This window comes from Indicator indicator, chromosome 4 (assembly GCF_027791375.1).
Source record: "Indicator indicator isolate 239-I01 chromosome 4, UM_Iind_1.1, whole genome shotgun sequence".
NCBI lineage: Eukaryota > Metazoa > Chordata > Aves > Piciformes > Indicatoridae > Indicator > Indicator indicator.
The window spans coordinates 5,064,932-5,091,365 of NC_072013.1; the positions used below are offsets into that span (position 1 = coordinate 5,064,932).

The 26,434-nt window shown below is 45.5% G+C and overlaps 1 protein-coding gene across 4 annotated transcripts in view; it reads right to left on the reverse strand.

Moving 5' to 3' along the window:
* Nucleotides 1–26,434, reverse strand: part of ESRRB (estrogen related receptor beta) — a 114,931-nt gene that overhangs the window by 22,559 nt on the left and 65,938 nt on the right. For 2 of the 4 annotated variants that reach the window (XM_054400191.1, XM_054400187.1), the window contains 2 exons: nucleotides 17,834–18,243; nucleotides 6,360–6,476 (listed from right to left, as the gene is read on the reverse strand). In XM_054400191.1, coding sequence (XP_054256166.1) covers nucleotides 6,360–6,476; nucleotides 17,834–18,243 — 527 coding nt within the window. Of the gene's footprint in view, nucleotides 1–6,359; nucleotides 6,477–17,833; nucleotides 18,244–26,434 lie in introns of those variants that run through there. The other 2 variants (XM_054400190.1, XM_054400188.1) reach the window with 2 other exon arrangements.

Below are 26,434 nucleotides of genomic sequence, written 5' to 3' on the forward strand. Positions count from 1 at the left end.
ATCCAGTTTCCAACATCACAGAACCAGACCTGCCCAGGGTGACAGGTTTGTTTACCTGGGAAACATTTACAACATCAGCCTCCGGATGCAGCTGGCAAGGGAAACAACGAAATTGGGAGTAATCACTAGGAAAGTTCCACTGGGTAAGGGTTCCTAACTAGCCACAGTCTTGAACAGGAGAAGCATGTGTTTAAGAGACAGCCACTTCTGAAATCTGGACATTACAGGCCTGAAGTGGGATGTCTGAAGTGGGATCACCTCCAACACTCACAGAGATGCAGACACTTAGGCAGCACAAGGGTTTTCAGGCTGCTGCAGATTCCTGGGAAGCAGGGTATTCCAAAAGACACCAGGAATAGAAGGAAAGGGGGAACAGCTAAGAGCTGAATGAATTTAGTGACTCTTTGCTCACTTCTCATTCATATTTCAGTACCTGGCCTTGCAGTGTCAGTATCCACACATTCCAGGAATTACTATCTCAGAAACGAGATTAGACTGACAGGAGTTCAAGCCTGGGGGAATTGTAACCAAGAATTTGGGTGCCCTGTTGAATTTTAGCATGTTCTCTAGCATTTCTTATGGAAAAGCATTAGGAGCAAAGCCTAGGAAAAGAATGTTGTACCTGGGATTACTAAACTAGAGCTGACACACTTCTGGGAAGAAACAGAGTCATGTAGATAAAATAAATCACATGCCTTTTCTGGATCATTGCCCAACCTCTCTTGCTGTTAAACAGCTTCCCTTTTCTGCATCTAGATCAAGACCACCTTCCTTCTTTGAATTTGTAGACTTTACCCTGCTGGGTGACTTCTGAGAGCCAGAAGGCTGGGTGAGAGGACAACTTCTCTTTAAAGACATTTACAGTGGATCAAAACATCTCATACAGGGCAGGCTTCCTATCCTGGGAATTCTCACACCTGCTTTTATCACAAGAAATGCATGTAGATATGGGGAACTCCAGAAATATCTTCTGCTTTCTGAAATAAGGTATACCTGGTCTACCACAGGACACATCCCCAGGGCCCTGTCAGTCTTTGCCCTCTTTCTTAGAAGACAGCCAGTGATGTCTGTCAGAACCTGGGCAGAAGCCATTCACACATTTCAGAAAGTTACTCTTGGGCCTCAGTCATGAGCAAGACTATGAGGAGACAAGTCTGAGTGCTGGCACGGAGCTGAAGACAGATGGTTTTCAGCAGCATCATTCCTATTAAGGCGGCAAATAAGACTCAAAGGAGGGGAGGAGGTGGCTCCAGACACAATAGCATAGATTCTCCTGCAGCTCATGAAGAAGACAATGGTGAAGTTGTGTCCTGGCAGCCCATGAAGGAGGAGAGTAGAGCACATCCACCCCCGCAGCCTGTAGAGGACATGCAAGAGCAGGTGGACATCGCCATCCCTGGATGTGTTTAAAAGCCAGGTAGATGTGGTGCTTGGGATATGGCTTAGTGGTGGACTTGGTAGAGTGGGGTTGGACTCGATGATCTTTTCCAACCTAAATGATTCTAGAATTTTATGGCATGTCCTAAAGGAAGCCACACCTTTGTGGAGAGCCTGTGCCAAAAGATTCCTGGTAGAATTCCTGGTGGAACCCAGGCAAGGGTGAGTTTTCTGGCAGAACTGTGGCCTGTGGGGGGCTCACACTGGAACACTTTCTTCCTAAAGGAAGAAAGGACCCATGCTGGAGCAATTCTCGAAGAATTGCAATCTCTGGGAAGGACTCATGCTGGAGAAGCTCATGAAGGACTGTATCCTGTGGGGGGGACCCCACACTGAAGCAGGGGAACAGTGCAAGGAGGAAAGTGCAGCAGAGATGAAGTGTTAGGACCTGACCACAAACCCCCAGTCCCTATCCACCTGTGCTGCTTAGGGTGGGAGGAGGTAGACACCCTGAGTGAGCTGAGCCTAGGAAAAAGCAGAAGTGGGAGGAAAGTGTTTTAGTTTTGGTTTATTTCTCTTACTAAATGGCAATAAACAAAAGTAATTTTCCCCAAGTCAAGTTTTGCCTGTGACAGTAATTGTTGAGTGACCTCCCTGTCATTACCTCAACCCATGAGCCTTTCATCTTATCTTCTTCTGCTGTTCTGCTGAGCAGGGGGAGTTGGCAACTTGCTGGGCACCTGGTGGTCAGACAAGGTCAACCTACCACACTGACATGCAGAGATGAACTGACATCACTGTCCTCATCACAGTGCCATTCTGCTAGGTGACACATAGGATTGTGACTTCAGAGGGCAATGCTGTGAGGTTATGTTTAACCAGTCAATGTCCAAAATCAAACTTCTGAGCCCTCTTACACAAGCCATGTGTCATCTGAAACGACACCTGCAGCCAAACAAACTGCTGTAGAACAGAAAGGCCACGTGTGGCTAGAGCACACACAGCAAGGGTACGTGCTCCCCAGAAAGGACAAGGTTTTAAAAGACCTGTGTCCCCCCCTGAAATGTCTCTAGGCACCATTCAGAGAGCTGCAAAGGCCCAGGTCTACTTTGTAGAGGCCAGAGCTAAAGAGCTACACTTTGGGCATAAGACAGAGACAGGGCTGGGCACTAAGAGAATCAGTGGAGTGGCCAAAGACAGGGATGCCCAGCTCGGAACAATGCTTCTCCTCTGCAGGTGGCAGGGCACGCTTTCCTTCACTGGCCACCCCCACTAGCCAGGCCTGTAAGTAGGGATCATCTTCTCCATTTGGGGTCAGTAGTATCACAGATTGCTCAGGTTGCCCTGGTGTTGGCAGGGCAGAGGGGCATGCACTTCTACGGGATGAAAACTGCCAAGGTGCACCATCGCCCAGTGCCTGCAGGCCGGTGCTTCAGCAAGAGCAACAAAGCACAGGCCTTCTAGGGGTAGTGCTTCTCCACAGAGGCACTGGGACTGGAGTCTGATGGAATTCTGGACTCCAGGTTGAGCAGCTTCTTATCTGAGCCTGCTAGTGAGGGGCTAATTAACGCTCTCTAGGGGCACGCTCCAGATGGAAGGGAAAAGCGGGAGACAGGCAGCCAGACAGGCCAACACTTGAGACATCTGAGCCAGTTGGGCTCCGTGGGCAGAGCTTTCCGCCTGCTGCTTTCCCCAGTGAGTCTGGCCTGCCCTGCAGCGTCACGCCAGGAGAACCTGAGACAGCAAAGCTCTGGTGTCCGTGCGGTTCCCTTGCTGCAATGCATTGATCGGAGCTCTCTTAAAGAAAGTGGCCTGGATATCTGAGACACCTATTGATTGCTCCATTGGCTCTCTTCCTGCCCTGATCCCCCTTCACTCAGCACTGCACCTCTGTCTTGAGGCCAGTCTCCCCAGACCTTAAAGGGCTACATTCACAGCTGTTCAACTCCACGCCAGCCAGGTAGAGAGGAAAGAAGATGCCTGGTCACCCTCATAAGCACTACCCAAGAAGAGAGCCTAGGTCTCTCCGGCAGCACCGAGCTGAGCATTTCAAGTGTAAGGCAGAAGCCTGAAGTCATTGTTACCTGTTTTTGCCATTTTTGAATCCTGGCACCTTCTGCCTGAAGAACAGGCCCATACCCCATGCACAGTGGGCAGGAGGTGGCACGAGTGATGACAATAACCAAGAAACTCTTTCCTCAATGTAAGAAATCATGAAGCCCTTAATTAGTTACTAATGCCATATCATACTACTGTTCTTCAGAACAGTTTCTTCACTCAGAAATATCTCCACTAAGTTACCATCCCAAAGGACATCAAGGAGAAGCCTGTAAAGAACTGGTTTCTAAACTTTGCCTTTAACCACAAAACCATTTTCCTCCAAACTTCTGGTAATCAAGCAGGAGAAAGAACTTGGCTTAGCAACCTTTTGCTGTGGATAAATCTAAGGAAAAAGAGGCAAAGTAGGAAGGGGAATTATTGAGAAAAAAAATCATAGCTCAAGTATCAAGACACATCTTGTCCTAATAAATGCTAAATACTGCTAAATGAGGTCTCTGGGGAAACCAAGACACCAGGGACTTTTAAAAACAGTTAAACTACTAGAAAGGTACAGCCGGGAACACTCCTGCTCTTGCAGAGAAAAGGGATAGGCGAGCTAATAGGATGACAGATCAGAGACAGAAAAGACCAACAAACCTTTTCTAATCCAAAATCCCTTGTCAAGTCTGCATTTTTGAGCAAGCAAGCAATTATAGATTTGTTCTTTCCAGAAACTCCTGGCTCTGTGGAGACCAAAGACTGGAAAACTATTTTGTTCTGTTTGGGGATTTTGCTTTTAAAGATGTGTATTGATTGAATTCTATATATTAACATTTTGTGCTTCTACCAGGCTTCACATGAAGTTAACTAATTGGTCCTCCCAATTCTTTTGCAAAGCAGAGCAGTGTGACCCTTACTTCTCAGCTTGGGAAACTAAGCAAAAGAAAGAGAAAGAAAGATGCCTACCAAACATCACCTGACCACTCTGTGTTAGGATACAGGAGTCCTATTTGCAGATTGCCACTGCTTCTCTTTCTATTGTCACGTGTTCCTGCATGCCCTTACCGTCGATAAATCTTTGTACTGTATATTCCACAGCTCTAAATACTATGGGCAGGATCACAGATACACTAACATCAATAGCAAACCACTCTTCCCCAGTGGCTTTAATGATGTCAAATCAATCCTTGTATGAATAACTAAATGCACTTCAGGAAAAAAAAGACCAACCAACCAACCAACGAACACCCCCAAAACCCCAAAACCAGAGTGAAATTTCATTTTGCCATGAGCAGTGTCCCATGGGGTTCAGGAGTTCAGGCACAGAATGGTATGAGTGAACCTACCTTGTTTTCCAGGCTGACTCTGGTTTGGAAGGAGCTAACTTGTTTTCACACAACTTGGAAGCTAAGTCACGAAACTCTTCACAGGATCCTGCTCTGAACTGTGTCAAACTCCCACAAGAGGAAGCACAGGATGCTCTGGCCATGCAATCAGACACACCAGCGCCAGCTCCTGTGACCATGTTCCCCCAGCTGCCAGCTCCAAGAGGCTCAATTGTTTGGATGCAGGGCAGCACAGACACAGGCAGCCAGCAAGCCTGGACCCATACTGCTGCTCTGCAGGGTGACTGAAGCCACATCAGGCTTTTAAGGTTGTTTTATGGAATTCATATGAGCAGGCTAGAGCACGTTACTGATCTGTGCTCCCAGTGCCACTAGTGTGCATTGGTGTGTGGGTAATGGGATACATCCCCTCCCCAGACTACTGCATGCAGAGAAGCAAATTTCCAGTGGTCCCTCTTTAACTCCAGTGGTGCCTCCCCCCTAGCAGTGGATGAAGAGTCTACCACCTCTACACTTAGGTCAGGGAGGGTCAAAACTACAAAAGCCTGTGTCTCCTCCCCTTTGTAACTGGTGTGCTCTAGCAGGAAGATATTTAACTACACATCCATCAAAGAACAGAACAGGTTTTAACATTTAATCCACATTCTTAACAACACTGGTCACCATCAACTTACCTCAAGAAATGAGAGTGCTGCTACAATGGTAGTAAGCTGCATGCTGACATCTTGGCTTCAGCATACAGGACCTGTGCAGAGCACAGCCAGCTGCTGTTCCTTAGAGTTAAACTGAGGTTACCACGCTCTGCCAGGCATAGCAATACAGAGGGTTGCCTGCAACGCTTCTCCTTCCTTACCCCTCCTCACCTTCTGCATATCCCAGAGGGACCCAAAGAAAACAAAGCCTTAAAGTCAGTCCATAAGAATGTGTTTAGTTTCCACTGAATTCTCTGTGGTTCACCTTGAATGGACAAGGACTGGGGTGGAGGGAGGGGCTAGGGGGTGAAAAGTGGCACAAGAGAGAACGTGAACACTGCTCAGAGAGCACTGAACAGATCAATGGCCTGAGAAAAACGCAGGCTGATGACGCAGGGCAGGGGACTTCAGACAAACCTGTGTTACCCACCACCTTCAGAAAGCCTTCTGAGTTGGAATGCGGGCAGACCTTTGCTGCACACTGTGCCACAGCTCTGCATTAACTCCACCCTTCCTTTACAAAGCCAAGCCAACCTAGTCATGATCATGTAAAAGTCTCTTGTCCTCAACACTGCAAAATGACCTGGGGGGCAAGAAGAGCAACATCCTCCAGCCTTGGGTTCCTTTGGGAAAGGAAACACTCTCACACACCCAGTTTCCAGTTATTTGTCAAATTTTCAAGTGCTAGAAGTAATATCCTAGCATGAGGGTGCTGACCAGGACCACTCTGCTCACTGGAATGCCCTCTTGGTCACTGCCCATCCTGACTCCTTTACAAAGCATGTAAAAAGATACCTTTGGAGAGCCAGAAGGCAAGCATATAGTTAGCTTAGGAGATCTGCGAGGCCTGGAGTCCCAGGTACTGCTGGGACAGAGAACAATTCTCAGTCTGACTCTGTCTTACCTTCTTTTAGCATCCCCACTTTCAGGCATTTCATGAAGCGACAGGCCTGACAGGACTTGCGCCTCCGTTTCGTGATCTCACATTCGTTGGTGGCCGGGCAGCTGTATTCAATATTCCCTGCAACCAAACACAGAGATGGTCACCCAGGAGCAGGCTGTAGTGCCCAGCTGTTCCCACCATCATCAGCCTGTGTATGCTGTGAGCCTGCTCACTCACTCGTGCACACACATGCTGAGACCATGGGCGGCTGATGATGTCACGAAAGCTCAGTGCATTGCAGAAAAAAAGCAAAACTGCTCCAAGCATTGGGAGAAACCTGCCCATCCAGGGGGCTGACTGCAGAGCTGGGCTTACAGGCACAATGCATCCTCCAGGCATGGCAGCATCCCCTATGCCCTGGCCCATTCCCTTAATTCTAGGGCTTAGAGTGGGAGTAGTTCAGACATTAGCAGCATTCCCTTTGCTGCCAGTCTTACTCCATGTCTGTCACCTGTCCTTTCTTGCCTTGCTTGGGGAAGCAGGGAGCTCAGAAATGGCATTTTCTCCTCTGCTTCTTCTTGCCAGCTGGCATAGAAAAGCAAGAAAGCACTAGGCCTGGGATGAGAAAGATGGGTAAGATGTCCTGTAAAATGAGCAAAAGCTCTCTATGCAAACCTCTCTAGTTTTACTTCATTGGTCCTGTACACCTGCCCCTCATCTCCCTGCTCAGAGCATCCGCATTTCTTTCCTCATTCCATTTCATTTATGATCACTTCACAGCACTGCCTCCAAGACAAAACAGGGAAAGAAGCATCCCAAAGTTATTTCTGGACACATATTTTATCACAAAACAAGAATGTAATCGAAACATAGATGTGAAGGTCTGATATAAGGATGTAGGTGGAATTATACTGGACCACAGTGTAATGAAATGATTTTTTAGTCCTAGAAGACAATAAGCAGAAATAGCTGTCTCCATCCTGTCATTCACTTTGGAGGTGAGGGCTATTTAATGGTGGCTGTGGAGCAAGACTGGAAACCTATGCTTGACACTGATGCATTGACAATGACAATACATTTAAGGCAGTTTAGCTACTGGGGAAATTAGGCAGTTCCAAAAAGGATTTCTAAGCTTTGCAGTCAGTGTAGAAGGATGGAAAAGTTGGTTGGGTGGTTTAGAGCAGGAAGCTGAGATTCAAGATTTCAGTCAGAGCTGCAGGGAGGAGTGCAGGCAAGAGCTGAGAAAAAACACGGTATGGACTTTGCATACCAGCAGATTAGAAGTCGAGCTCACACTTCGGTAGTACTGGCATAAGAGTTGAGTTTTGTTCCTACTTCTGTAATGGATTTCTGCATTCTTGTGCAACACCTTTCCTTCCTCTAAATAAAGACCAACAATCTGATAAATTCAAGTCTCTAGAGGTGGTGGTCAGACCTTGAGACTAACTAAACAGGTAGAGAACCCACTGAAAATCCAAGTGAAAAGATAGAGCACAGATTCAAAAGGAAGAAAGTGCTATTTGATTTATCTCGCTATGCTTGGCCCACGCTGGGTGAAACCCCAAAAGCACACAAGCCCTGAAGGTGATCTGCCTGCTAGTTATAAACCTTCTACCTCTTGCTGCTAGTTTTGTCCCAAGACTTGCAACTTGCCCCAATGCTCCAGCCCAGCCACCCCATTCCTCACTACTGCATACCTGCCACCAAAACAGTTTGTTTGCAGGAGCAGAGTGTGCTGCAAAGCTGCTTCCATTCAGACTGCATTTTGTCATTGTGCAGAATCTGAATTTCAATAGCCAGCAATGTATCAACATTCTCAGAGAGCTGGAAATTGAGATTCAGGCTTCATCTCAAGGTAATAAACTCCAGCTCTTTAGATACAGAGCTACAACACTTTGCAGATCCATGAGTATGGAGGCCCTCTCCTCATGATCAAATACTTGCTGTGCCCTACACAGGAAGGAACAGAGCAGGAACAAATCTGTGATAGAACTCAAACAGTCTTGCTTTGGGAGGTTTTGCCTTAGTTTCAGTGCCCAACTTCCTCACTAAAGCCAGAGGTCTAGAGAGATGTGTGATTTCATATTTTGTGGTTCCAAGGCCAAAAGTTTGCCCTCTAACACACAGACACTACACCAAGGGCACTGAGCCCTTATAGCAGCAGAAAGCAGTGACAGCCCTCACCTGGCAGCTCCATACTGTGTCAAGCAGATCCCCTGCTTCCCTATGCCTCAGCCTATGGATCTCTTGACCAGCAAACTACTGGAAATGGTCTACAAAACATATATCACAACTAAATGTCAGAGAAGGTATATAGATTACCATAACATCTCCTTCTCTGGAGACATTCAAAACCTGCCTGGATGCATTCCTGTGCGGACTATGCTTGGTGATCCTGCTTTTGCAGGGAGTTGGACTTGATGGTCTCTGGAAGTCCTTTCCAGCCTCTAATGTTCTGTGATTCTGTGGAGTTGTATGTACAGCTTCAATAAGCAGGGATCAGGACTGTTAAAGGAGCAGAGCCAGAGGAGGATAGGCCCTGGGCAAGATCTTCCTGGATGGCAAAGCAGTCGCCACCATGTAGTGCAGCAGCCATATGGTTTGCTGGTAAGCACAGATTTAAAACACACCCAGCACTGGTGGGATGTTCTGTTCAGCATGCTTAATGCCCCTTATGCACACTGTGTCCAGTCTAAAAGAAAAAGCACCAGGAGCTGGGTCTTCCAGCCCTCCCTACAGGCACAAAAGCTAAATGTGAGGCCGGCTGTACTCTCTTCATGCAAGACAATGCTGTCAAAGTAAATGGAGTTTTATATCAAGCCCCAAAACATGCTCTGCACTGCATAGATTGAGAGCCATGGCTGGAGGCAATACCTGCCATTATTGCAGGAAACAGGGACATCATCAGGGAAGGCACAATCAGCATTACCCAAGCAGAACTCATCCAAGAAAAACTACCATCTCCAAAACTTTAATGAAGTTCTCTGACTTTTTTTTTTTTTTTTTTTTTTTTGGACTCAATTTCTTTTATGGGTGCTGGGGCTGGCTGCCAGCACAGTGAGCTGCTCATAGCTCCCTGTAATTTCTATAAGTGCCCTGTGATAAAGTGATGAGATTAACTCATCGAAATTCCAGCAGCCTCGCAGTGGCTGGCGGTCACACCACCCGCGGCTGCCGGCACCGGGGCTCAGAGAGAGCTTCCCCTTCACTGCAGCGGCTGGGGGTGCTGCAAGGCCTTGCAGAAGAGTGTCAGCACACAAGGGTGCACACGGACAAGTCTGCTTGCTAGTATAAAATTTGAGTCAAGTCTATGTGTGTTCTGAACTGCAGATTATATGACCCAGAAGAAAAGGGCAGACAATGGGATAACCTAAGAGACAAGGCCGTGCTTTGAACTGTTGCTTATTAGAAGAGATTTCCTTGAGCTAGACAACAATACTTGTGATCTGAAAAAAGTGCTAGGGGCCCACTGATGTCAAGGCATAAAATTTACCTAAAAAATGGCTTAAAAAAAAAATCAAACGGTGGGTGAGCAGACCAGAATTTGCTATAAGAGTTCATATGTCACCCTGGTGGGCAAATCACTTCCCCTCTGTCTCCTAGTTTGCTTGTCTGAAAAATGACATAAGCACAGAAGCACAGAATGTTAAGGGCTGGCAGGGACCTTGAAAGATCATCCAGTCCAAACCCCTCCTGCCAGAGCAGGATCACCCATACCAGATCACCCACACCAGATCACACAGGAACGCATCTAGGCAGGCACCAAACCTACCTTCTGGGGAGAGCATGAGCCTTGATTAATTAAGGTTTAACTGTACTTTAAAGCCTTTAGATGAGAGACGCTAAGAAATAGCCAAGGACTATTAAAGTGACAGATCATGTTTTTTATGTTGGAGAACTGCAAAATTTCCCTACTTGCTGTAAAATTAGACCTTTGACTGTCAAACAGTTTGGTACATAATTTCCATCACACACATATTAGGAGTACCTGAAACTGCACACAAGAGCTTGGTCACTCAAGAGACCCCATAGTCACCATACCTCTGTGGCAGAGGAGGGACTAGGAAGAGAAGAACACCTCCCTGAGCTTCATCCTACCCAGCTCCTACTTAAAGGGCTGCTCAAAGGAGTTGAGCTCAGAATTGCTACAGCCCTGAGAGCACAAGCTGCTCCCTGAGCATTGATCTTGCCTTTCTCTAAAGTCTTTCTACAAGGAAATTCAGGAATGAACAGGCAGCAGTAGCCAAGAAAGGCTTTAAAAGCTAAACACTTTCAGATTTTGTTTTCTGAGGAAAACCTCTCTCTCTCCTGTTTTCCTGTTTTGTTTTTCTTCGTTTTTCACCATTCTTTACCTCTCCTCTCTCTTCCTTGCATACTCGGCCTTGCTCTTCACTGTTGCATGCAGACCTCTATCTCCTGTGGATGAGTTCTGAGGGCCAGATGACTGCAGCTTTTCTTGAGTTTCAGAGAAAAATCTATATGCAGAAATATCTGCTATTAAGTTCCAAATTCCATTCATTCAAGTCTTCTCTTTCACCCATGTGATTTGACACAGCGTGCTGCAGCTGTGAAAACCCTATGGTGCCACTCTGACAGATCCCTGGGGCCAGAAAGCAGACAACAGGAATTCCCAGGGAAATCCATCTCATAGGTGTCTCAGCTCAGGCATTTGTTTCTTTTTATCAAAATTTTTGTAACAACTGTTACACTGCCCTCCTGGGGTTCATTGCTTTGTTGTTTTTTTTTTTTTTTAGTTGGGTTTTGGTTTGGGGGATTTTTTTTTTGTTGTTGTTGTTTTGTTTTGTGGTTGCCTTTGTTTGTTTTACAAGAACTGTTTGCAAAATTCTGTGGTCTTAGGAAGGTCCCATCAGGCAGTTGGTGTAATGCCACCATGGTACAGCTGTTCTGCATGACTGGGACAGTCTGAAGCATAAAGCAACCTGATTTTTTCAATAAGTCATTAGCACAGATGGCTCTTTCATTTCAGTACCCACAAGCTCTTGTCCTGAATACTTTTTATCTCAGATCATTTGGATGTCCCAGTGAAAAGGAACCTGAAAACTGTAAAAAGGCCCTCAGTGAGTGCAGTACCAGACCAGCACCAGTCTGACCTTCTGAACCAGGATGGTGAATGCTAATAATATGCATGGAGTGGATTCTCTGTTACCTTTCACTTAAACCAGCCCTTCTAACCAAGGTAAAATAGTCTGTGTCCTGGTGTGAGGAGAGGTACTTTGTAAAATCCAATGATCTGCACATGATAAGGGGTCATTTTTTTAAGCCACAGGTTTCAAATAATGTGCTTCTAATATTGAACCTGTAATCTGTATTTAGGCACTTGAGTAAGTGGCCTGAATTTCAGCAGGGCTATTGTGTACTTTCAAGAACACAACCCTGAGCTAGGAGTGCAAGTATATACAAGCATCAGTAGAGGCTCCTATTTTTGGGAAGTGAAAAAAAAACCAATCAAACAACAAACCAACCAAATCCACAAACTCACAAAAACCCCACAAATGATGCCTCCCCCCAAAAAAAGGAAAAAAAAACCCAAACTCCCCACCCTAGTAAACATGTTTATCACTTGCAGGAAAATGAAACTTTGGAAAAGCAGGTGAGTTAAGCCCTAGTCCTTGGATTAGCTGTAATTTTTCTTCATGTGGCTCATACAGTAAGAGTAACAGAAAGGTGAGGACCAAGGTTTCAGGACACTTGATACTATGAGAGGGAAAGGAGGTAGCTGTAGGTATAACACCAGCACTAATTGCCTCTTCAGGGTGGCACACTTGGCTCCTGCTGCTCAAGAGAGGATTTGGACATTTCACACAACCTCACTCACAGAGATGTGGTACTGAGTGGCATGGTTTAGCACCAGAGTTGGTTGGACTTTTCCAACCAAAACAATTCTATGATTCAACGAAAACAGCCTCCTGCTTGCACTAAGACACATGAGATGTCCTGAAGCTCCCTGCTGGCAGCACGTTTGTAGGGTTTCTGACACAGAAATACTTTACTGAAGTTCTACAGAAAAGATCCTTCTGCACAGAGTTCCCCATATGGACACACTGAGCTGAGTTGCTCTGGAGATGGTTTTCTCAATCCAAGTGTGAGAGCTGTGAACAGTGAGTGGCTTTCAGGCACTAGATCCAGGGCTTGGTGAAGCTTCAATAGCTTTTGGAAAGCTCAGAGTATCTCCTATGTTTTGACTGTGAACCCCCACCTGAAAAGTTGCAGGCACATTTCTGAGGACAGAGAGAAAGGACATGCCTGGCTCTTGTGGCTGCTACTGCAGGGACACAAAACTTCCCATCTGCATCTCACAGACCCTTTGCTCATCCTGTGGATGGTAATGCTCTTCTGCTCACAAAGATGGGCAAGCTTTCTCAACCACTCCTTCCATCCTTTGCAGGAGCCACTCTAACTACTGAAATGACAAGCAGGGAGTCCCAGAAGCCTATGGATTTTGTTACAAGCCTGTTATAAACCCTTACAAGTCTTCTGAGCTGCATTACCAGCATTTTAACCCCCTTATTGGTGTAAGAGCATCCTAGCACAGCGATTCTGTTGCTACACTAAGTTTGAAGCCTGCAAGACTCAAGCAGGGAATTCCCAGGGGCAGGCACTTTGCCTGATACACAACCTGTCTGTGTAGAAGTTGTTGGTAAATGTGTCTCTTCTCCCTGGCTTTCCAGCAACCAGTTCTTCCCAGTATTACTCCTTGGAAGTCCTGTTGTATCACCTTAGGGGTGATACACCTTATGAGGTGATTCACGAAGATCAGAGAGAGAACTCCTAATTCAGATTAATTTTGTTGAGCTTCAAGCTTTTATTTTACATTAATAGGTCATTTTAGAAATAGCCTTAATTGTCACCATTTGAAGACAAAACATAGATGAAGGGGAGTAATAGTCATGACTGTGTTGAATAATAAAGGTCTCATACAGTTACAGTTAATATGCAGAACAGAAAAAGCTACCTACCAGTTGTAACAACTGATGAACAAAAGATAATGACATATTTGACTGATATATAATGCTCTATCTACTGAGCAAACTATTAAAAGGAGGAATAGAGCTAGGTTAAGAATTTCTACCCTGTAAGAAATCAAGCATTTTCTCTGTCCTAAATTTGGATGAAAGGCTTAGTTAGGATTTCCATGAAATAGAAATAAAAAATAAAATAAAATAAAAATTAATTCAGAAACACCCCAAACACATTATCTTTCATGGAACAGACCCATCCCATTACACTCAGTCAGCATGAATTTGTTGGTTTCAAATCAGATCTCTCTTAGGTACCGGTAGCAGCACACTCCAACATGCCTGAAACTCAGATTCTCTCCTATCTTTGCTAGATTCCACCTTCCACAATACTCACAAAGTCAGCTGGTGTCAATGGCATGTGGTTTTGTGGAGGGCATTTGCATCATGGAGGTAAGTATAGACTGCCACTTTGGGACCCTAATGGAGTCCCAAAGCACAAACAAGTACAATGATAGAGAAATAGGATTAAATTTTTGCCAGACAGCCTGGCTGGTTAAAAATGCATCGAGCCAGTTCAGAATTTCTGACTCTGCCTCAAAGCATGGGAAGTCCAGCCCTGGGGTTCAAATTATCACGTCCAGAGAGAGAAAGGCCTGCAGTCCAGGGGTGTGTGCTGTCATCTCAAGTTTCCACCTTTCCATCTCAAACAGTACCAGTTTGAAATGACACACAGGTTTCCAGGCCTTGATCCTTCTCCTGGGCCACGTAACACAACATGAGAGAGGTCACAAGTGTAACCTCCCCATAGCCTGTGGGCCAGGTATGGATGTGTTGCACGATCCCGGTTTAGCTCAACAAAACCAAACACTCCAATTCATCTTCAAGTGAACCAATGGTTTAGATTTTACTGAATTCTTTTTGACTCCTATCACCAAAATGCTCCTTGACAAAATCTGACTTGGTAAAAATCTGCTTGTCTTTGGAAAAATACCGCTGATGGAAAACTCCCACATAGCAATGTTGGTGACCTCAGAGGTAACCAGCCATACCCATGCTGGCTTTCACCCTATCTTCTCCCCATCACCTGAAAAGCAACATCCCCCATGCTGTCCAGGACAGCCTAGGTTCCCCTGGCTAAACAGGAAAGGGAATTGCAGAGCTGTCAGGCTCAAAAAAGGTCTGCAGCTTGGATGTCCATTCTTCTCACTGCTGTAGTAGCAGTGGGAGAAGCAGAACACCTATCACATGCCTGCCTTAAGATATGCAGGAGTTACATGAGTTAATGCAGATGAGAAAAAAAGCAATAGGCAGACTGAAGTAATTTGTAACAGTGGAGGAGGGGTATAGTTGGAGGGGGAACATAGCATGAAGTTCTGCTTCAAAGTCAGGGGTGTCTAGATAGAACTGAGGTAGTCTAACCATGCAGGACACTTTTAGACCCATTTTATAGCAGCGTGCAGTAACAGGACAAGGCACAATGGCTTTAAGCTGAAGAAGAGCACATCTAGATTGGATGTTAGTAACAAGTTCTTTACTATGAGGGTGGTGGAACACTGGAACAGGTTGCCCAGGGAGGTGGTTGAGGCCCCTTCCCTGGAGATATTCAACATGAGGCTCGACAAGGCTCTGGGCACCCCTGAGTTGGGGGTGCCCCTGCTGACTGTGGGGAGGTTGGACTGGATAACCTTTGGAGGTCCCTTCCAGCCTGGACCATTCTATGATTCTATGCACATCTGTTATGTAATAAAGTTACTAAATGTAGGGCCAGCAAATTCAGTACTCTCACAACAGTAATCAGGTTTTCATCTTTCAATACTCAGCCACTGTAAAGTGAAGTGGGTGGTCTGGGACCACAAAAGCCTGGTGACTAATTTACTTATTGCATCTCCCAAGCACCTGGGAAATCCTGGGGGCATAGCTACACCTCTGTGCTGAAACCATTGAGTCAACACCCTTCCTAGATACCAGATTCATGGCAAATATTTTGATACTAGCAGGGAATGCAAGTATATAGCATACACATCTGCATGCTTTCTGACCATCCTACATCAATGCTAGTCAGCCTGGATGAAGATTTTCCCATTTCTTCAGTTAGATGCTTAATACATCTACTGAATATAATAGAGTTCCAGAATGAACACCTTTGGAAATTATTTTGCCACTTCCTGTCTCCTTTACATGATCCTTAAACCCTTTCCCCCTGAATACCCAGGGCTGAGCTTGGGTGTTATGTGCACTGCAGCAGAGCTCTGGGAACAGTACATTTTCTTGGCTGAACCAAACCTTCCAGCCCTGTTTCCTGCTCATCCCTTTGGGCTCAGCCTTCATCTCTGCAGCTCAAATTGCTCACCTTCTGGCACAGCACACTCAACTCTCCCACTAGTCTTAGGAATAAAAGCATTTTGGTACCCCAGTCACCAGCCCAAGCTGGTGAGAGAAATCTCTACTTACTCCTCTTCCCCCATCTGTTACATGTTAATAGGCCATCAGTTAGGGAACCATCAGGAGAGTATGGCTGTGCTGGGGAGAGGGCTAATACCAGCTCCAAGTACTGCTGCCCTGCATAATTTTCTTTTGATTTTCTCTGAAAGCAGAAGTTCCTAGGTCGTCTTCTCTCTCTCCAGGTTAGGCCTCTCCTCTGCTCTGCCATGGAGGTGCTCCAGTATTGCTCCCATGAGGGGTTAATTTTTCTCAGTCTCTCCTTATGTAAGGAACCCCTAGGGCCTTGCTTCAGTGTATTACCCTGTCCCTCCTTTAGCACCTGAATGTGCCAAAAAGAAACACTGGGAAGGAGTCCAAGTGGTGGAGGAGAGACAGAGGCAGTGCTGACAGTCAGAAGTGCAAGCAAAAGTTCACATTCAATCACAGGAGATTCAGCAATGACAAATCACAGAAACCCTGCCAGGGAAGAGGCCAGTGCACCAGTGATGGCCATGCTTTCCACACAGCATAGTAAAGGAGGAAGAGGCAGAAGGGCAATCCAGAGTGGTCATTTGCACAGCTGGATAATAGTGAGGAGAAGCATCTAGAATGTAAGAAATTAAGCTAGAAATACTGAATTTTGCAGAAACCTGGGCTGAACCGTATCCTGTAGTGCTCTGTCCCCCCCAGAGCTGAGCATCCCCAGTGACAGAGTGTAACCAGGCCTGTTCAGTGAACAAAAGTAAAACGAGTGCTCTCCCCACGTGTATTTCTTTCATTTCACAGGAGACAAGGAAGTGTTGGTGTGCTGTATTGACCCCAACCAACAGCCAAGTACACACACAGCTGCTTGCTCACTGAACATCTGCCTCTAGTCAATCCACCACGGTTGGGTAAACTTAATATACTTTTTACACTGGAAGGTGAAAGTCCCTGTCCTTTTTTTCCAGTTCAAAAGTGTAGGAACCAAAGGGAGTATCAGCAGGTCCAGGCATGTATGCTCACATGGGGCCTGCTTGTTTAAGCACCCATGAGTACTGGAGCTTGCCTGGATGCACTCCCACCTTTGGCTATGCTGTTGTACCTGCATGTGTGCACATCTGCAGCATACCTTCAGCAGTCTGGGGACAAAGCCACACACTTCATGGTGAATTGTACATGCAGGAGCAAAGCACTGCAATTCACCTACACGTGCACTGAGGTTTTCAAAATCACCTGAGAAATCTCTCATCATTAACAAGACTGACAAAAACTGGGTCTCTCTTTCAATGTCTGATTTTTTTTTTTTTGTTTTAAATCTTCAAAGAAGTTGTATCTTAATGAAAAGGATTGGTGGAACTGGAAAAGGAGGAACTCAGGATTGACTCTCATCCAAGCACCTTGCTGTCCAGCTTTTTGGTAAGGCCTGTCTAGGGTCCATGGCCACCAATTAAGTCTGGTAGGACAGAGCATGAACCTCTCCACTCTTGTAATGCTGGAGCTTTCACCTTAAGCTGCAAATATCTCTCAAGAGAGGCCATCTCTAGACAGGGGCATCCACTCTTCAAATAGACCTTAAAAACACCTTTAGAGCATGAAGCATTTTCTTTCCAGATGTTGCTCTGCTAACAGACACATTATCAGAGGCAGGAAGATCCACCACTGGATCTGGTAACCAGTCAGGCTAGGAACTTGACAGATGTTCCTAAAACCACAAAGCCTAACTTCACATCCAGGTTGATTTGGAAGGAACAGAGTTGAACAGAGGAGAGAGGAAGCACACAAAAGGATGGAAGGGTAGGGTCATTACTCACCCTCCCTTTCCTCCTTTTCTCTGACATGGAAACAGAATCAAAATCACAGAATCACCCAGGTTGGAAGAGACCTCCAAGATCATCAAGTCCAACCAATCGCCCAACCCTATCTAATCAACTACACCATGGCACTAAGTGCCTCCTCCAGTCTTTTCTTAAACTCGTGCAGGGACGTCGACCCCACCACCTCCCTGGGCAGCCCATTCCAACGGGAACGGGCTGGAGTCTCAGCAATGTCTGGAGCTACCTCCCATTTTTGCTATGGAGTGAATGTCTCGGTTTCCCTCCCTTCCCACCATACCTTGAATAGTCCTCTTGAAGAAGGCTTTGCAGGCCTCACAGGAAGCCACGCCGTAGTGGTAGCCAGAAGCAATGTCCCCGCAGACCAGGCAGAGCCGCTTGGGGATGGCGTTGAGCATGTACTCGCACTTGGTGGGGGAGTCCTCCATGATGGCGCTGGCGCAGTCGTCGTAACGCTTGCGGCAGGACCCGCTGCCGATGCCTGTGCCATTGAACATGGGTGGCGAGTCTAAGCCATTGGGGTGGCCGCCCATGGCGATGCCATAGCCACCACTGGCGTCAGAGGAGCCGCTGGGGCTGTGGTGGCTGATGGCGTCGATGCCGGAGGATGGGCTGGAGGGCTCGGTCTTGATGAAGGACCCACAGCTGGAGGAGAGGTGCCGCTCCTCCGTGGCCATCCTGCCGAGCAGCCTGTGGGGAAAGAGCAAAGGCACTCAGCAGCCTCCTGGCCAAACTCAGCTCCAGGCTGGTCAAAAGAGAGCCCTTCTTTTCCCACCTCAGTCCAACTCTATTTAGCTCAGGCAGTTCAACCCCACCCAGGTATCAGTGCGACTCACTAAGAACCTACACCACACAAACTCACACTAGAATAAAGACCGGATTATTTGTGAAGATCATTGTTTCAGGCTGTTCACAGGCTACACTGCTGGGACAGGGCATCAGTGATGATGAGGGTTCCGAGCACAATCTGCCCCTGGGACACCAGGAAGAAATAAGCCTGTCTCTGGCAAGCCAGGTGAAAAGGATATTTGGTTCAGGATGTGCTGCGCTGGCTCTAAGCAAAAAGTTCACTAGCAGACTCTGAAGAAAGGACCTGCTCAGACTGGATTTTTATTTGTAATTTGATTAATTTTCATTTCAGATTCCTTCCTTCACACTTCACTATCATCACTAAAAAGGGAGCTTAGAAACAGAAGGAAAATCATCTGATCAGAAGTTTCCTCCAGCTTAATCTTAAGTCTTACTCTTTCTTCATTTACTGGTATGGGGCTTTTGCACGGAGATGCTTCTCTCACATTCCCACTACTTAGAGAGAGGGTATATGGAAAGGACTGCATCTTTACTGAATTCTTAAGCTCTTATTTATTTTAGTCACAGATAGTCTTACTCCTTATATAAATATTCAGTCTTTTTTTTTTTTTTTTAGAACGCTGATAATTTTTATGACATCTTGCAGCAGTGATTTCCAGGGGTTACTTGTGTGGTGTAAGAACAAACAAACAAATCCCACTTTTATTTGCCTGTATTGTATTTGCAGCCTTTCAGGCTTCCTGAGTAGCTCCTGACTATCCTTCTCAGGAAATGTACTTTTGCCATGATCTCCTCATTCAGCTTTTCAGTATCTATATAATTGCTCTTCACAGACAAGTTTTAGCAGACGAAGGACAGGGAGATGATTCAAGACAGCCAGCATGGCTTTACTAGGGGCAGGTCCTGCCTGGCTAACCTAGTGGCTTTCTATGACAAAGTGACTATGTCAGCAGATAAGGGACAACCTATGGATGTGATGTATCTCGACTTCTGCAAGGCCTTGGACACAGTCTCCCACAACATCCTGCTGGCCAAGTTGGAGAGATATGGATTTGATGGGTGGCCTATTCAGTGGGTAAGGAATTGGCTGCATGGTTGGATGGAGAGCAGTGAGAAGCGGTGTCCCACAGAGGTCTGTACTGGACCTGCACTGTTTAATGTTTTTATCAATGACATAGTGAGATTGAATGCACCATCAGCAGCTTTGCAGATGATACGCCAGACGGATGGGATGTCATCCAGAGGGACCCAGACAAGCTGGAGAGGTGGGACCAGGTGAACCTCATGAAGTTCAACACGAGCAAGTGCAAGGTTCTGCACCTGAGCCAGAACAACCCTCACTATCAATAAAGACTGGAGGATAAGGTGCTAGAAAGCAGCCCTGTGGAGAAGGACTTGGGGATGCTGATGGACGAGAAGCTGGACATGAGCAGGCAGTGTGCACTTGCAGCCCAGAAGGCCAATCACATCCTGGACTGCATCAAAAGATGCATTGCCAGTGGATCCAGAGAGGTGATTCTGCCACTTTACTCTGGTGAGACCTCACCTGAAGTACTGTGTACAGGTCTGGAGCCTGTACATGGCTGGCCATGGACCTGATGAAGAGGGTCCAGAGGAGGGCCACAAAAGTAATCAGGGGGTTGGAGCACCTCTGCTATAAGGTCAAGCTGAGGGAGCTGGAGTTGTTCAACCTGGAAAAGAGGAGGTTCCAGGGAGACCTAGTGGCAGCCTTCCAGTACCTGAGTGGAGCCTACAGGAAGGATGGAGAGAGACTGTTTACAAGGGCCTGCAGTGACAGGACAAGGAGCAATGGCTTCAAACTAGATTGGATATCAGGAAGTTCTTTACTATGAGGGTGGTAGAATATTGGAACAGGTTGCCCAGGGAGGTGGTTGAGGCCACTTCCCTGGAGATATTCAAGATAAAACTCAATGAGGGGCAGCCCGGTCTGGCTGTGGGGAGGTCAGACTAGATGACCTTTGGAGGTCCCTTCTGGCCTGGACTATTCTATGATTATCTGCTTCACCATCCATCTCTGAACTTCCTCTAGAGTCTGGCTATTTCTGTTCAGTCCAGAACAGAGTTCAATGAACCAGCTCCTCAGCAGCATGAAACTGGCACTGCTCCATCCCTTCTCCAGCTGAAGGTCTGGACTGTAGTCAAGACAAAGGCACACCACCAATTATCTACTGACATTATCATATTTTCAATGCAATTTTCACCCTGTCTATTATATAACTCCTTACATTGTTTGCTTTTTTCCCCCTATCTTTAAATAAAAATCTAAAAAGTTACCATTTCTTCAACAGAGAATATCAGCAAGTTACTTAATGCAATCCTCAGATCTTTTCCTGAGTTGCTACAGTTAATTTAGAATCCACTAAGATGTATGAAGAATCAAATTAATGCCTTCTGGTGTGCCATGTTTTGCAATAGTCAACAGTGTATTTCATCTGGCACTGTGCTATCCATGCACCCAGCTTTATTAGGATCCTCTGGAGTTCTTCAGTCTTCCTTGATAATTTGATGTCACCTCCAGAGTCTCATTGTTCACTCACTTCCCAGATCATTAACACATGGATCAAACACCATAATACTGATCTTTGTGGGTGATTCATGTTAACCTTTATCGTGCTGAAAATTGACTTCTCCTTCCTTTCTGGGTTGGGTATGCCTACCCTTTCTTTTCTATCTCAGACACTTTTTAATTGATAACAGTATTAACCTGAGAGGTTAAATGTTTCCTTCAGCAAGATAATTTGTCAAAGGCTTTTAAGAAAACCTAAATACATGCATTTTCCTGATGACATGTCCATAGGATTCTGACTGACTAGGAATGCCTGACTTTTCTTTTTGGACGCTCTTCTTGGTTTAAAGTTACCATGTCATGGTCATGTGAGTAATTTCTATTTCAGTTCCAGCCTATTTACCTGGTATTCATGGTGATTCCTCCTGCCAAGAGGTCAAGCCCATCAAAGGAGTAGATAAAACATTCTGTGATATAGCAAGGCTGGAGTGCACATGTATATATATCACATCTGTGTGTTGAGATGAATGTATATGTTTGATAGGCAGCAACTTCACAATTCTGCACCCTTATGATCTCCTAATTTTCCCTCCTCTGTTTCATCCTCGATGTTTGACCTCATCTTCTATCTCTGGAATCGATCAGCCAAGTTTGTTCTTTGGCAATACTGTTGACCTTGAGAGTATGGGCAGGCATCTCACATTCCTCAGTTGCTTTGCCTGGTGTTACTTGAGAGGAATCCAGAATTTGGTCCCTTTCAGAGACAGTGTGATGAGTTGAAGAATGTCCATGCTTTGCCCAGAGGGTCACACTGCACTAGAGGCCATGAAGTCATTACAGGAATAATTACAGCAGGTGCATTTATCTTTAATCCCACAGGGCACCTAGACAGATTGCAGCTCTCCTGGTGCAAGGGCAGCTGACTGTGTGGAGGAAGATGAAGCTCTGCTAGCTGAGACAACATCTTAGCATCTCACAGCAAAGCTGAAAGCTGCTGTGCTAGTCAGTTTTTGGAAGCTTTCCCTGAGATGTGACTTTGTAGTAAAAATCCAAAGAACACTGGGCACAATAACATGAAATTAGGGTCAAAATGGAAGGCAAAACCACCATAAAACATTGGTCTGCACTGAAGAATTCCACAGAAAAAGGAGTTGGAGTTGTAATGCTAAGGGCAAACAGAAGACAACACTATGTAAAAGGCATGACAAGGAGGTGAGCTGTACTGTTATATTCAGTCAGCAGAGTTCAAATCTCAGCTTCTTCTCTTAGGAAGCCCAAAATTCACAGAGCACCTCAAGAGGTCCCACTGAGATATTTTCCTCCACTGAAGAAAAAATAAAAACAAACAAGAAAGAAGACAAATAGAGGTCTTAGCCTCCTGCTAGGACCCAGTTAATTCTCAACTCACAACCTCAATTAAGGAGCCTTCCTCCCCAAGACAGGCAAAGAGTAACTATCTGATGGTGGATCCAGGATAGCAACCAACCTCCTACATCCTTACAACTAAGGATGTTCCTGTTCCATTCCAGGAGACAGTAATGCATAGTGGGTTCTGGTTGGATGTGAATGCATGCTTTAGAGGCTAAAGTCCTTAACACCAAGACAGATCAAAGATCCTAGCTAAGGTGACTCCAGCCATTCCAGAGGTTGTGTTTTTCTTTTCTGGACTCTGGAATAATTCACATAGTTGGTTATTGCTGTACAGCACACATTGAATTACAGCTCACCAGCTCTGACTTTCCCCAAGTCTCACGGAGATCTTGTGGTGATTTTTAAACAGACTCAGAGTGTCCCCTGGCAATGAAATACGACATCTTGAACTTCAAGAAGAACAGCTAAATGTTTTTTGCAAAGAGTTCAAAGTGATGAACAGCCATTTTGCTCGGCTCTAGTTACCTTAATAGGAATGTAAAAGGAGAGAGACTTGATCCAACTCTCCTCTGTGCTGGCACAGGAAACTCCGTTACTATTTCTGTGCCCATGTAACAGGCTTAGAAGTTCTAAACATTTCGTTCTTTTCACCTTTCCTCATCATAGGTCATTCCCTCTAATCCCTTTAGTATCTTTGTGGCCCTTCTCTGGATTTGGTCCAACTTGCCTGGGTTTCTTTTGCAGCAAGGTGCTCCAAATCACACAGCACAATGGCACAGCACTACAGGGGAGGGTCACTCTGGAAAGCACACAGCTGGGCACACATATGGACCAACTGCCTGACATCAGGTTGCACATCAGCTCACATCATTTGATAGCTACTGTCTCACTGGGACCACTCTGAACATAACACAACATGAAATTTGGAGATTCTCCTTGTTCCAAAGTAGATCCAGTGTCATCTTTAAACTACATCCTGCTAATTGCCACTTGTTTCACCTGTTAGTAAAGCTCATTTTTTCAGCTTAGGTTGTCTTCCCCTCTCCACCCCCCAACCCCCCCCCCCCCCCCCCAAATTTTTTCTGGTATTTTCAGTTTTGTCAACTGTGAATCTGAGAACTATGCATTTTACGTTTTCCTCCAGGTCACTGATGAACACTTAAAACCAAAACACTGCCCCCTTTAGGACACCAACTTTGCAGAAGGATAAAGAGTGCCTCTAACCCTTCTGTTTACACTCTGTCGGCTAAGCCACGATTCATTTCACAGGATTTGTATTCAAAACCAATTTGATCTTATTTCTCTAATAAGATCTTGCACAGATTTGTGTCAAAAGCCCACACATGGTCCAGAGACAGTCTATCCACTGCGTTTCTTTTGCCCACTAATTATCAAATTGTACCAAGGCAGGTTATTGTCTCCTGTATTTGTTTTCTAAACCCACTGCTCTCTACCACTAAAAATGCTGTTAGCCTTTAGGAGCCTGTTACTGCACTCAGCTCAAGCAGTGATTCTGGATGTAAATATGCTGGTTTAGACCAAGTCAGGATGGAATTTTAGGGTTTTCTCCATTAGTGTTATCTCCTTTGGGCAGTGATGGGTTAATGTTAGCAGTTTATCCAATCCTTCTCTTTTTTTTTTTCTTTTTAAACTTAAGGGATCACAAGTTTAGGATTGATGCATATAAGGCTATTTTATTGCACATTTTGAGGATACCTTTGCAGAAATAGCTATCCATAACTATGTTCACGATTATGAAAATTAGAGGAATTCAGTACTCTAACACCTTCACCTGACTCAAGGTCCACCACTCATACCTGTTTAGCAAGACAGACAGAGCAATATCCAGCTCCGTAAGAGAAGGTAACTCTTCTGCACCAGAATTCTCCTCCACTGGCTGAAGGTTACAATGCAGCAACTCAATACAATCTGAGCATCTAAGTGCTGATGAAGATCCAAGTATGTGACCCTTCACTTTCTCCATACAACACTCCCTATTCCAAACTGAACCATGGGAATTTGAGAGGCAATACTGCTGAGCTTCTCTAGTGGCTGACCCTCACTACATAATTCTCCATTGGAAAGGCAAAGAGAGCTCAGTGCCATGCTCCAGTTTCTGGGAAGAAGATAAGGACTGAGCATCAGAAGTTCTGCCATGTAGCTCAGTCCCTTCACCAGTATTTTCTGATAAAATCACAAACTCATCAACCCAACACTTTGGAGATATCCAGCAGTGAAACTGAAGTTGTCATTAAAATGAACACTGAAATATAGTGGTAAGGCAAAGAGGCTTGTGAAGGGCCTGGAGCATGTGTCCTATGAGGAGCAGCTGAGGGAGCTGGAGTTTTCTGCTTGGAGAAGAGAAGGCTGAGCAGAGACCTCATCACTCACTACAACTACCTGAAAGGAGGCTGGAGTCAGAAGGGGTCAGCCTCTTCTCCTTGATGACAAGCCACAGGACTATAGGAAACAGTCACAAGCTACACCAGGGGAGGTTTAGGCTGGATACTAGGAAATCCTTTTTCACTGAAAGGGTTATCAAATACTGGAATAGTCTGCCCAGGGCGGTGGTGGAGTCACAATCCCTGGGGGTGTTTAAGCATCTTGTGGAGCTGGTGCTTAGGGACATGGTTTAGTGTTGACCTTGCAGTGCTGGGTTGAAGGTTGGACTATATGATTCTGAAGGTCTCTTCCAACCAAATTTATTCTGTGATTCTGTGAATAGTATCAGCTGAGGGAAGAGCAGAGACAGAGCACACTCAAATCTTCCTCAGGCAAAACGTTCTCTATTCTGGGCACACAGAGAAATGTAAAAGGTCAGAAATGGGTTTTTCTGGGTGGTTCTCATAGCTGCATGTAGATTCCAGACAGAATGAAATCTTGATTTTTTTTTTTTTTTAAGTCCTTTAAGATCTACCATAAAATGGAAAACCCCTGCAGGCAAGATGCCTGTACAGCTTGTAACTTCCATATGCCCCATGGCTGTGCTTGTGGAACTGTACTGTAGTCCTGAAGTCCATGGATAAGGAGTCCTCACAACAGATTCAAGTTTTCCTGACAAAACCTGAGAAAACTGCTAATATAAACCTGCTTTCTTCAGGTCCCAGTTTGTGGCAAAAGCAACTTTGAATTGCACAGACGTTTTAAACCAGCCATGAAAGACCAGTGATGTAAACAGAGATAAAACATCCAACCTCTTCTTTGGCACTGGTCTATTTTGCTAACAATAATTTGTTAGCCTAGATGACATAAACCTGCCCTGCATATGTAAATGAGATGTGCATATCCTGCCATTTGGGTAATACAGACTTTGTGTCCTTTGTAGGCCACACATGAGAGCTTTGCAGCTGACTGATGAACAATACAGATCACCTTCTCAGACACGGGCTGCAACTCCAGGAACAAGTCAAATTTTGTCAGGTGGGGGTTTTTTAGATACAGGATACAGAAATATGTAATGTTTTCCAAGTGGCAGGCTAGACATGACAGCTGCAGTAACAGCCAGTGTGTTTTTAGGCTACATGTGCAGAGTTAATGTCATGGAGCTGAGATGCCCACACTTTTGGGCAACTTGCTCATACTGTGGACAGCTCAGGTATGCTCCCATCCCTACCTTTCCAGTTGGAAGACACCCACTGTGGTGCTAGGGAGGCAAGGGTTCTGCACACCTATTGGTTTCTCCTGCTCTTCTTCTCAATATGGACTTCAAATAAGAGAGGCATCTACAGGCTCCTCATCTTTATTGATAGCTTCCCTCCACACAACAGTCCAAGAATAATGGGATCTCCCAATGTGACATTTTACTCCTGTACAGTGAAGGACTAGACTTTGCCACTCTAGCCGCTATCGAGGAAGCTTTTCTGGGCTTATTCTATCATACAGGAACATATTCTGTTGCCAAGGCAAATTTCATTTATCTTTGGGGATAGGCAAGAGCTCAGGTAGTACATGTGTGATGGCCATGGCCATAAACATGAATCCTCAAGTTACCAGTGCATAGGCTTTAGAGGGTTTGGGGTTTGTTTTGGGGTTTTGTTTTGTTTTTAAATCATATATTTTGCACTGATATTCCTGAAGAGCACCGGGTTGTCTGAGATCTACCCAAGTATGTTGTTGGATGGGACAAGCTCTGCCATGTAGACTGGAGGAATATACTCCTTGCACAACAGGGAA